This window comes from Impatiens glandulifera, chromosome 9 (genome assembly GCF_907164915.1).
Source record: "Impatiens glandulifera chromosome 9, dImpGla2.1, whole genome shotgun sequence".
In the NCBI taxonomy this organism is placed as follows: Eukaryota; Viridiplantae; Streptophyta; class Magnoliopsida; order Ericales; family Balsaminaceae; genus Impatiens; species Impatiens glandulifera.
In genome coordinates, this window is record NC_061870.1 from 20,078,364 (window position 1) to 20,091,997 (window position 13,634).

The following is a 13,634-nucleotide window of genomic DNA, read 5'->3' on the forward strand; positions in this document are numbered from 1 at the left end:
GGAGAACACCAAAGAGACTAAGCAAGCCATTTCAGAACGTGTTTGCACAAGCAGGTCACCTTAAGATCCGAGGAAAGGCTTCTAGAGATACAGTGTATGTCGTGGACCCGATAGCTACTACTGACCCAACATGTGTTACACATCAGTAGAATGAGGTTGAAGAGTTTATTGAGAGTATGTTTTCTAAGTTGGAGGATCAGGCGGAGGATGATGTGGCGGAGGATCAGGATGAGGAGGATCATGAGCACCATTCCACTCCTGACCCATCATTGACATGTAACATTTTTACACTTATTTATTGTTTGTATTAATTTACACCTAATATTAAATTTGATATTTTTAAACGAGCACAAGAGAAGATTGTAATTAATTGACTTTAATAAAATTATATATAGTTTTATATAAATGAAAATTAATTTCAAATGTGCGGGCGGAGATGGTAGAAGTTAGAAGCAACGAACCAGATATCTATGACTTCAAATTGATAGAGAGAGTGTTCGGACGCCAAATGCATGGGACAATGATCGGTATGGGATCCGGTGTCCTACCCACACACTTTCGAGAGGATCATTAGAGTGGCAACAATTCTCAACGATCCGTCGATCGATTGTTGGAAGTGAGTGAACATCTAAAGGCATCTGTGAGACACATGGAGTCGACAATGGAGGAGCTTCAAAGGAGGGATATGAAAAGAACGCAAAATGATAGAGAAATGACGCAAAGAATGAAGAAATATGAAGAAAAAATTGAATTCTTAATGAGGCATTATCAACCCCCTCCCCCGATCTAGTTAGTACATTATAATTGTTTTTTGAACAATTGTTAATGTTTTGGTTTGACTCATAACAGGTTGTTTGGTTGGTTTTTGAAAAAATGTAAACGTTTTGGTTTGACTAATAATAGGCTATTTGGCTGATTGGGCTTGGTTTAGAATTTTGGAATTTTAGAATTCATAATTTTGGTTTATGAATGTTGGCTGAATAGGTTTGGTTGCGCACACAAAACAATCGACCTTTTTGAGCCATTTACGTGGACAATATCGAGAGTTATTTGAAATCTCTCGGTTTTTCATGCTAGAGAAAAACTGAGAGTTCTTTGAAAATCTATCGGTTTTTTTCTAGGGAAAAACCGAGAGTTCTTTGAAAATCTCTCTGTTTTTCCCTATCAAGAAAAACCAAGAGTTATTTGAAATCTCTCGATTTTTCTTGCTAAGTAAAAACCGAGAGTTCTATGAAAATCTCTCGATTTATCCCTTGCAAGAAAAACCGAAAGTTATTTGAGAACTCTAGGTTTTTCTTGCTAGAAAAAAATCGAGAGTTCTTTGAAAATCTTTTGGTTTTACCCTAGATAACTCTCGGTTTTTCTTGATAGGGAAAACCCGATATATTTTCAAAGAACTATCGATTTTTCACTTTGGTGTCTAAACCGAGAGATTTATAAAATGTCTTGGTAAATAAGCAATTAAGTTTACCGAAAGAGGTAGTACCGACGAATACTAAGAGTTACCTAAACTCTCGGTATTATGTATATACCGAAAGATATAGGGCCATTACCGAGAGATTATACTCTCGGTAATGACCCTTTTTTCAGTAGTGATATTCTTATGTTGTAGTGTTCTTAAGTATGTTGGTGTTCTTATGTTGTAGTGTTCTTAAGTATGTTGGAGTTCTTATGTTGTAGTGTTCTTAAGTATGTTGGTTTTCTTATGTTGTAGTGTTCTTAAGTATGTTGGTGCTCTTATGTTGTAGTGTTCTTAAGAGGAAATACGATTAAGAATAATGTTAAGTTTTTAAAATGATTTGAAAAATATGATATGATGAGAAGGGACTGCCCGTCGCGAGACGATTGTGTCCGTCGCGAGAAGGGCGAGAGGGGACTGCCCGTCGCGAGAAGGGTTTTAGGACCGGTGTTAACAGTAGAGACAAGGGTCTGACTATTGTGAATAGATTACGATAATTGATTTGATAATAATCCTAAGAGGGATTAGTATCTGTTTCTATTCTTTGCAAATCTTCACAAACTCTTAAAACGGATTCAAGTGCGGAACGTTTTGTTGAATTTGAAGCTTCAGACAAATGAATGCAATTATCAAAATGTAAAGAACACATGAGTTTTATGGATGTTCGAAGATAAAACTCCTACGCTTCCCCTTCTTCCACAACCGGAAGGATATTCACTAAAGACTTTGATTCAAATACAACTCACTCTATTAGCTAACTCTTTGTTCAACATAAAACAGTCTGTTAACTTACAACACTGAGATTTCTCACCGAGAAGACAATATGCAATTATAGTATGATCACATAGTGAAACAATGAGTAGTTTGTGCTTTTTGGCTTGAGAGTAGTTTTTTTGAAGCAAGTATGTGAAGTGATGAGCTTGTAAAAATGTGAGTTCGAGAAGCACTTCGACCGTTGTCCTTGGGATTCTATTTATAGTTAAAGTGCACCAACGATCGAATATTCTTTGTGGGCACGTGGCATGTATCCGTTGATCGACCTCCTATATTACGAGAGTACAGAAGACTCTAAGAATTTGGATCGTGGCCGTACAGAACAGATAGTGCGCTGAATATCCTCTGATCCTGTCTTGTACTAGAAATGCAATTGAGATATATCCACGTACGTGGCATTCATTCATTTGATAGAGTCAACTGGGTTGTCAGACTACTAAATCAAGTGGAAAAAACATTTGAGTGATCGTGGTTAGAGGTATGATTCCTTCATACAGAACTAAAGCGAGGCATTAGACGTTATTCTTTAGACTACGTCTAAAGGAGTTAGACGTCCTCGTCTAACTACGCATTCCTTTAGACCATGTCTAACTACGTTTCCCTTTAGACGCGAATTATGCTTCCCTTTAAACCGCGTCTAAAGGAGTTAGACGTCCTCATCTAACTACGCTTCCCTTTAGACCGCATCTAAAAAGGTTAAACTTCCTCGTCTAACTACGCTTCCCTTTAGACCACGTCTAAAGGAGATAAACGTCCTCGTCTAAAGGAGATTGACGTCCTCGTCTAACTACGCTTCCCTTTAGACCGTGTCTAAAAGAGTTAGACTACCTCGTCTAATTACGCTTCCCTTTAGACCGTGTCTAAAGGAGTTAGACTACCTCGTCTAACTACACTTCCCTTTAGACCGCGTCTAAAGGAGTAAGACTACCTCGTCTAACTACGTTTCCCTTTAGACCGCATTTTAAGGATTTAAACGTCCTCGTCTAACTACGTAAGATGTCTAAGACAACCTACTTCAGACCACGTTTACAGTAGCAAAGTCTTTTAGATTTGTGCCTGCACAAAACAAATAGACAACTTAGCTTGATCATAATTACATCATCAAAATTATGTTCCAAACCATAAAAATCTTTTATATTCTTTTTAAGTTAATTAAACCATTTCTTTCTTAATTAACTTTCTCTCTTCTTTGTTTTAATTTTTCCCAACAATTTCCTTTTTTTGATGATGTTAAAACTAAACAATAACAGTTATGTTGAGAACATAAATCAAAATGAATACGAACGCAGTAAATTGACCAAAGTATTCAAACATAGTAAATGATATAAAACACAAGTTAATAGATTTAAGATCCTTCCCTTTTAACTCTTGGATCTGGACTTTGAAGAACCGATTTCCTAGTTAGAAGGTTATGTAGTCGAGCCATTTTTCGACCACCACTACCACCGCCTCTATCTCCTCCATGACCGTGGCCACCTCTATTAGATTGAAAACTGCCTCGGCCACCTTGAGTGGGTTTTCTTTTGGATCGTATGCTGCAATCGGAAGTTGACCCTCCTCTATTACTTCCTTCCCCTTTTAACATTATTAGGGTTGGCAGCAATGAGGGATCTTACTTTTGCAGCTACGGCTTCAACATCTTCATCAGCTTGGTAATGCCTTGCAACAGTATCTGCTTTCTCTATATGTTCGACTTCTGCACTTCCTAGTGAATTGGCAACCTCCAATACTTGAGAGTGAACATGTTCAATCAACGACCTTGTTCAATCAAGGACCAAAAACTCCCATATTCCATATGTACAAACAATTAGCACATAGCAAGCACTTCATCAGGATCCAAACATATCAATTCAAAGGCCTTATGATGGAAAACAAATGCACCAAACCCTTTTAGATAACTATGCACAAACAAACATCATGCGTCACATTAGTGACAATTTCATAGCATGCATGGACATGGTGAAGAAATGGGTATAAATATAGCATAAGTTCATATGTTTTTACATATCACAATGTCTCTTCTGTATCACCTACATAAATAAATAAATAAATCATATTCAGGTCATCCACAAAAGATCGGTGGTGGGAAAGCAATACTAAAGATTAAATATTCTCTCTTGAATAAATTACCTTTGAGGGCTCTGCTCCAGGTTGTAAAAGATTCCTTATATCAAACAAGTGTGGATTTATCTTTGACGGGGCCTTATATTTAAGGCCTATTACATATACCTCAGCACACCGATTGGCAGTTGGTTTATCAATCTCAACATTTTCAAATAACTGGCAAGGAAATTAAACGATTCAAAAATCTCTCACAATCAACTCAAACTAGATCAGATTAAGAAAGGAGATAACCTGTCTAAGACAGTAGAGTACAGCAGTATAATCTTGAGACCTGCAAACCTGTAACATGAGTTGTTAATGGAGGTACAAAATATATCTATGTAATTCAATCAGCAAAGGGGTTTGCTTTCCTGTGGCACAAGAATCATGCAATAAATTTAAAAGTCCTTGATTTTCTTTTGTGAGACAACGTGATGCTACTTTCAATCATATCATGCCCTTTCAAACTTTCGGTAAACACAAACAAAAGTATCACCTTATTCTTAACCTATGCATGCTCTTATTAATAAAACTTAGACTCATGTAAAGATTAAACCCTATAATATATATTATGATATATTGAAAATTTATATTATTATAAGATATAACTTTAATTTTTTTTTATAAAATATAAAAATTAAATAAATATATTGGTGATATTATATATTTAATTAAATTTATTAGTGATTTAAGGCTAACCGGGCAGCAGGGCATAAATATCATTTTCCACTCTATTTTCGGTCAACCAAAAAAAAAAAAAAAAAAGTATGATCATGCAACAGATCTTCGCCCTCAATGAATTTTCTAAACAGATCCAAACATAATAAATTCACTACTCTGTTTCATTATTGTCTTCCTTAATCATGATACATGATCATGCAACATCAAAATCTAGAGAAAAAAAAATAATGTTATAGAGAATTAGATAATCCTTAATTTAAATTTAAGCTAAGTTAAGCATATCAATTAATTGGTATAATATATCAATTAATTGGTATAATAACACAATAATTACTAATACTTATATAAAGATAATTGATCATTATATTCAACAATTTTGCAGCAAAGACAAGGCAGTGGCATTGAGAGTGAAGGCGGAATGGGCAGCTTTCTACGATTGTCGAATCCTCTCATACCAAGACACTATATTAGACGAAGCCGAAAAACATTACAACAAGAATTGCTACATAGAAGAGCAACCGATTTCATATGTGGAAATACGGCTTACTTTTTCATGGGTGTCATTTGCATTCCCTTTCATTTGTTGGAGGGGCGATCACAGCTCAAAAGACGAAATCTCGATCCAAGAAGACAAGATTCATCTTCTCGAAATGTAGGATTACTGGTCTGGGAATGCTGTTCTTGGACGCCCGGGGGACCTTACTCTAGGGTGGTTTTTTTTAGAACTTACATGTCTAATGTTGTGCTTCTAAGAGGTTGGGATGATTGGGAACAACAAAACAACCAAAGGTTAGTTAATTGCATAACTATCTTAATTTTAACTAAAACAAAATTAACTAACTTAATTAGTCCAACAATGTAAATTTTTTTTGCAAAAATATTACATTGTTTCAATACTTCCACTTAAAATAAATAAGCCAAATTATAACCAAGGTAATAATAACTTACAACTAATTGATATTATGAACACTACCACATTGTAAATGTTTTTGGAAACAAAAACTAATATTATCATAATTTTTTTTGAAAACAGAAGTGTGTATTATGGAGAACACAATTGTTATGGGCCAGGGGCTAACCGAGGAAGAAGGGTAAAATGGTAAAGAGACTTGTCGAGTTACGAAGCTAGGTCATTTGTCAATATTGCCTTGATTAAGGGGCAAGATTGGGTTAGAGCTTCATCGACGAAGTTGGATGAATCCTCCACACTTCTCCTAGCTAATGATGATGGGAAATAAGTAAATTGAAAAACACTATTTTTAGTTGTAAACAAGGATTGATTCATTAGTTTTAATTTATTATTTTTTTAACAACCTATTTGTTTGAGTTATATAATCAAATTTAAATGTTAATATTACTCATTTCTCTAAAATAATTATACATTTAATGTGGAGACTAAAGATAGAATTAAGAGAGCATACTCATTGTAACATCAGGTCAATTCAATGTAACCAAAGTGTTGTATTTTTTTTTTGTAATGGTTAAGATTATTTAATTAATTCATTTATTTTTGTGAGTATCACAAAAATAATAAATAGTAAAAAACCTAACAAATATAATTATAAATCATGAAAAACATTGTTACAAATTATTAAGAATTCAATATATCTATAAGAAAACCAAGTGTTATATTACTAGTATTAGTTCAAGGGAAATAAATTAATAAAAATTATTTTTATAGTTTATAAGCGGCAAAAAAACGTTGATATCACAAGCCACCATGGGGTTCTTCCATGACTTCGTCTGATTAAATTGGTTAGATGTGTTTACGAAATATGTGCTTAATTTGTAGGGATTCGTCGTATTCAAAACAAGAAGCGATTATAAAATAAAATATATTATGAAAAAAATATTAAGACAATAAATAGAAATGATTACTCTGAAAAAATAAATACCTGAATTTAACTATTACAAAAATAAACTAATTGTATATATTTTTAACTCAATTCATTAATTACAAGATAAAATTTAATTTTATATAATAATAATTCATTCAAATAAAAATTCAAATAATATTTTTTTTCCGTAAAACCAATTAAAAATTAAAATAAAATTATTTCTTTTTGATCTTAAAGAAGAAATGACGGTCAACAAAAGGAGATTAGGAGATACCGTGTCTTTAAAGAGACCCTCGGGTCTTTATTTCTTTTAAATTAACCTAAGTACTTTAATTTTAAATTATTAACCCTGGTTTTTTTTTTCTGATCTCTAATTTAACCCCCAAACGTTTATTTCATTTAATTTTGATTTCAAGGTTTAAAATTCCTAAAATAAAATAATTTTTAAAGTTACGTTTGTTTCAGAATTTAACAACAACTTTAACACAATGATTCAAACGTCCAATTTTATTTATTTTTATTTAAATTCTTTCAAATTTTCTAAAAAATTTAAAAATAATTTTTTCTGTAAATTTTAGGGCCGGTTTAAAAAAATTTAAAAATTTTAAAAACTATAACTTGAATTTCATGAGTCCAGAAATTATGAAAATAAATTAAGAAAATATAAATGGATTAATTAAGTGTTAAAAAAAACATTATTTTTTTAATAATAAATAGTTGTTTAACCTAATCTATAATTTGAAATAAACACCTTAAGACATATATTAACAATTTAATAGACTTGTTCAACCTACCTATCAATATTGATGTATGGTTTGTTTGAAATTTGGAAACATAAATGTAATAAAAATCAAATTTATAAAAATAAATATGATAATTTTATAAAATTTTTACACCAAAATTACTTTATAGTATTTAAAAAAAATTAAACATAATATTTGATCAATTTCGAATCACAAAATACATATTCCTCATTCATTATCTAAATATTAGGGGAGGAGAGACTAACCACTTAATTCTTATAGTAATATATTAGCTTATTTAAACATATAACCCCTTTCATCTTTCATATTGTGTGGTTAAGGGTATAAAAAAATAGAGTAATGATAGGGGGAGCGAAACATTTGCAGCGAATGGGGAGTGCTGACTAGATAAGCTGACTCAATATATATTTATTTTTCTTTATATTTTCATTAATAATTTTCTCTCTCTTCTCCCTATTTACCTTTTCTTTCTATATTAATTATTAATTAAGATTCATTCAATAAAAAAATTAATTATTATTATTAAAAAATATTTAATAATTATTCTCTTTAATTTTTATTATCATAAATATGTTTTTTTTTAATTATTGTACATATGCGATTATTATACACATTTTAATTATTTCTCTCTCAATAATTTATTTTTTTTATTAAAAAAAATAAAATTTATTTTCAATAATAAAAATTACTCAAATTAAAATAAATAATAATTAATTGTGTTATATTTAATTAAAAATATTTAATTGGGTTAATTTACTATTTTATATTAATAAATTACACAGTCTAATTATAATTAAAGTACTAAAAAACATGATCCAAAATATAAAATAAACTTACCAAAAAAACATGGTCCAAAATGTATTATAACATCTACTTTTACAAAATCAAACAACATAATATAATCGATAAATTGCCTTTAATCATTTCATCGCAATAATAGTTTTCACTAATCTTCTATCTCATATTGAAATAGAAAATTTCAAATCTACAAGACAAATTAGAAACAATATATAATTTAGAATAAAAATAATATAATTTAATACTAAAAATAATTGTCTATAATTAATTAATTGAATTTTAAAAAAATATGTTTATAATCATAAAAATTAAAGAGATTAATTATTAAGTATTTTTTAAAAATAAAAATCAATTTTTTTTTTATTGAATGCGTCTTAATTAATATAGAGAGAGAAAATATAAATAGTGAGAAGTGAGAGAAAATTATTAATGAAAATAAAGAAAAAAATAAATATATACTGAGTCACTTGTCTATTCAGCACTCCACGTCCTTCGCTGCCCCATTCGCTGCAAATGTTTCGCTCCCCTTATCATTACTCAAAAAAATAATGGAGAAAATTATTAATATATTATTTTTAAAAAATACATATTATAATAAATTTAACCTATTTAATTATTCATTTATTTTTAATTAATTTTTTGAAACAACCAAATAGAATATATATATATATATATATATATATATATATATATATATATATATATATATATATATATATATATATATATATATATATATATATATATATATATTGTTATCCAATTTAATAAAATTTTAAATAAATTTTAAGTTTTTAAATTATATTTTATTTAAAAGACTTTCCAATAAAACAATTATAATATATAGAGATTTGTGACAATATACTATTAATTTTTAGAAAACATAGATTAGGCTTAGATTGTTTTCTAATTTATGAAAATATAATAGTATTTCATTAAATATAATTATTTTATATATAACCTTTTTATAGTTAATGAACTATATAAAAAAATAATTGTTCTAGCTACAAAACAAAATTTATAAATATTTCAAGGGTTATTTTAGTTTCTTCTTTATATATTATAGAAATTTGTAAAAAGATTGTGCAAATATATAAAATTAGGATTGTGTAAATATTACATTCAACGAGTATACGTCATGCCTTCTTCATTTATCAAATTAAATACTACCAAACAAAAACTATACATATATAATATATTTAATTAAGATTTGAATATATTGGTATCTTATTTAATTAGAGAATATATTTAAAATTATTAATTTATAATAAATTTATATTTTTGGGGCAGATGTACCACATTATGTTTTAATTTTTGAACCACCCTTAAAAACAACAATAAAAATTATTTTTTATTTTTTTATTTTTTTATAATGTATTTATTTGTTTTTGAAAGGTGATTCACCAAATGAAATATTTACACAATCCTATTTAAATATTATTTCATAAACAGCAGGTTGAATGCCAATTTGTTTATATTAATATGGTTATACAAAAATGATAAACTGAGTCAACATATGATATATCCAATTAGCCCTTTATATGATTGGATACATGATAATGATAAAGTTATAACTCATGTAGTAGGATGAAATATAAATTTATCAAAAAAACGAACCCAAATCTTCAATCCACACTCACACCTAATTTATATATCATAATCAAGATAATTAATATCTTTTTATGATTTATTATTAAAAGTTGATAATTCTTCAAATTATTTCATAAAATCTTACAATTATTTTCTTTTAATCACACTTTTAATTTCATAGCAAATTCTAAGAAAAAATAATACTTTCATTTAAATTGTAATAGATTCAATACAAATATTGTATTCTATTTATGACAATATAATAGTATTTCTTTCAACTTATTTATTTGTATATAACTTTTTTCTATGATTAGATAGCATTTGATACGTATTACAAATTATATAGGATATAAATTGTAATGATATATAAATTGTATAGGATAGTATATGTTATTTAGATTATTGATGTTTGATATGAATTATAAGAAATAGTATAAGTTGTATATGGTTTATAACGTTTTGTTTGGTATATAGTATAGGAATGTAGTATAAGTCGTATAAAAATGAATTTAAAATTATTATTATTATTATTTTCTATATTTACTTATATTGGAAATAATATTGTTTATTATTATAAATTATTATACCGTTATTATTTAATAATTAATAAAAATAAAAAAAAATAATTATAATATAAACTATAAATTATATTTATTTAATTTGAATATTATTAATAATTGTAATAAAATAAACTTAAAATAAAATGAATATATAAAATAAATAATATTATTTATAATAATTAAATATATAAAATAATAATTAATAAAATTATTGTTATAAAAAAATAAATATTTTTTAATTAAAATATTTAAAAATATATATATTAAAATAATTATATATAATAATAATATTAAAACTAAATAAAATATATTTAATATATTATATAATAATAAATAATGTATAATATTAATAAAACGTATAATGATAAATTAAAAATAAGTGATATAAAAAAATTGTTATACTTAAAAATAATATTTACAATTTTATATAAATATAAAGTATAAATAATAAAATTTTAACAAATATCATATAAAAATAATATTGGTATAGTTTATACTATACCAATATTATTATACCCCTCGGTATCTACAACCAAACGGGCCCTTAAGAACTATATAGAAAAGAATAATTGTCAGGGTGCAAAACAAAATTTGTAAATATTTCAAGGGTTATTTTAGTTTCTTCTTTATGTATTATAGAAATCTGTAAAAAGATTGTGCAAATATGTAATCAGATTGTGTAAATATTACATCATTAAAGTACTATAAATACTACAAAACAAAAACATAGAAGTTATAATAAGTGTTTGTCCTAAAGGAAAAATATAGAACATTTACTCCTGCTCTTTAGTATCAGTTTCATAGAGTGAGAGAGATGGAATCTAAAGGCAGCATCTTGAATATTGTGATGTTTCCATGGCTAGCTCATGGCCATGTCTCTCCATTCTTAGAACTAGCGAAAAGACTCGAAAAGAGAAACCTTACTATCCATCTATGTTCTACAGAGGTCATTCTCAACTCCATCAAGAAAAAAATAAGTGAAAACGACTATCCCTTCCTTCATTTCATAGAAATAAAACTCCCATTCAATCCAGAGCTTCCTCCACACCACCACACAACCAGTGGTCTCCCTCCCCACCTCAACTATACACTCATGAGAGCTCTTGACATGGCAAGTCCTTACTTCTCTACCATTCTCAAACAAGTCAAGCCAGATCTAGTTATCTATGATATCCATCAACCATGGGCTCCAGAAGTTGCCGCATCTCTCTCCATTCCAGCTGTAATGTTCCACACCACCAGTCTTTCCATCCTTTATTATGGATTTCACATGAATTTGAAACAAGGGGTGGAATTCCCATACCCTGAACTGAATCCTCAAGGATCCTATTTTACTAAGAAAGTTCAAAAAATGTTTGAAACTCTACCAGCAGAAGATAATTTTGAAGAAAGGACGCCTAGCCATTTCTCATATTTAAGATCATCTGAAATAGTCTTGACTAAGACTTTCAGGGAGGTGGAGGAAGGTTACGTTGATTATACATCATCCTTGCTAGGGAAAAAAGTCATTATCACAGGTCCGCTCGTTACTAATCCTGTAGAAGATGACATAATTGTTGAAACTGATAGTACTGTAAAACTGGTAATCAAGTGGTTGGATATGAAAGAGAAAGCGTCTACAGTTTTGGTGTCTTTCGGATCTGAATGCTACTTATCAAGAGAAGAGAGAGAGGAGATGGCTTACGGATTGGAACAAAGCAATGTAAACTTCATATGGGTCATTCGGTTTCCAATGAATGAGAAGATTATTAGTATTGAGGAATCCATTCCTGAAGGTTTTCTTAAAAGGGTTGGAGAAAGAGGTTTAGTAATTGATAAATGGGTTCCACAAGTAAAGATCTTGACCCATACAAGTATTGGAGGGTTTATAAGCCATTGTGGATGGGGATCCTTAACTGAGGCGATGGGATTTGGTGTACCTATTATTGCGGTTCCTGTTCAGTACGACCAACCGATCAATGCCAAGGTGATCGTGAAAGCTGGGGCCGGGGCGGAGATCTATAGAGATGAGGAAGGAGGATTGAATAGGCTAGAGATAGCTCGAGTGATCAAAGAAGTTGTATTAGAGGATGCAGGGAAGGAGATAAGGAAGAAAGCTAGAGAAATGAAAGAGAAATTAGTAATTGAAGGAGATGATCAAGAGATAGATGTAGTTGTGAAAGAATTGGTTCGCATTTGCAGTAAACACAACTCATCTTGATCACAAATATTGAATAATGTTTAATATTATCGGTTTTATGGGAGAAAAAAACTAGACCCGATTAATAGATTGTGATGTTGATGGAATAAAATAGAAATTTGAGTTGATTATTTCTCTACTTATTTAAATAAAAAAAATGATAAATTCAACGAAAAAATTAGAGAAAATAAGTCCAAGAATCAACGTGGCATGTCATGTAGGTATAAGAGAGATAAAATTATAAAATGTTCCGAAACGCTCATTTTGAGTCCCGAAACGCTCACTGTGGGTCCCCAAAACGCACGTGGATATGAAGGAGAAAATGTCCCGAAACACTCATTTCGGGATCCGAAACGGGCATTTTGGGACAATTTTTTTTGTCCCGAAATGCACATATTTTTCTTGCATTTAAAATTGTACAATGATATTTAAATGCTGATACATGAGATTGATGTCAACAATTGATGATGAAATACCTGAAAAATATCAGTTTAAGGTTTTATGATTTAAAAATAAATCACAAATAGACCCATATCAAAATATTTTTCCTAAAAATATTTTAAAATTCTTTTCTATTTTTTAAGATTTGTGGAAAATGGTTTAAGGTTTCAAAATAAAAAAATGATAATTTTGAAGTTTTTAAATTTCAACCAAATAGGCCTTAAGACCGGCCTTCTCGGTCTGGGGTGTCGTTTTCCTCGGTCCTAGGCTAAAATCCTTGGTCCTGGGTCGAGATCCCTATATCGAGGTGCGGGAGACTCTTGGTCGGGTGTGGGAGACTCTCGATAGGATGTTGGAGGCTCTCAGTTGGATGTTGGAGGCTCTCGGTCCTGGGCTAGGGATCCTTAGTCGGGGTGCGAGGAGCTTTCGATCCTAGGCTAGGAATCC

The 13,634-nt window shown here is 29.5% G+C and overlaps 1 protein-coding gene across 1 annotated transcript; it reads left to right on the forward strand.

The window, feature by feature from the left end:
• The first annotated feature begins 11,381 nt into the window (after positions 1-11,381).
• Positions 11,382-12,767, forward strand: LOC124915958 (beta-D-glucosyl crocetin beta-1,6-glucosyltransferase-like). The gene has a single exon (XM_047456699.1). The coding sequence runs from the start codon at positions 11,382-11,384 to the stop codon at positions 12,765-12,767; it is 1,386 nt and encodes a 461-aa protein (XP_047312655.1).
• Positions 12,768-13,634: the final 867 nt, after the last annotated feature.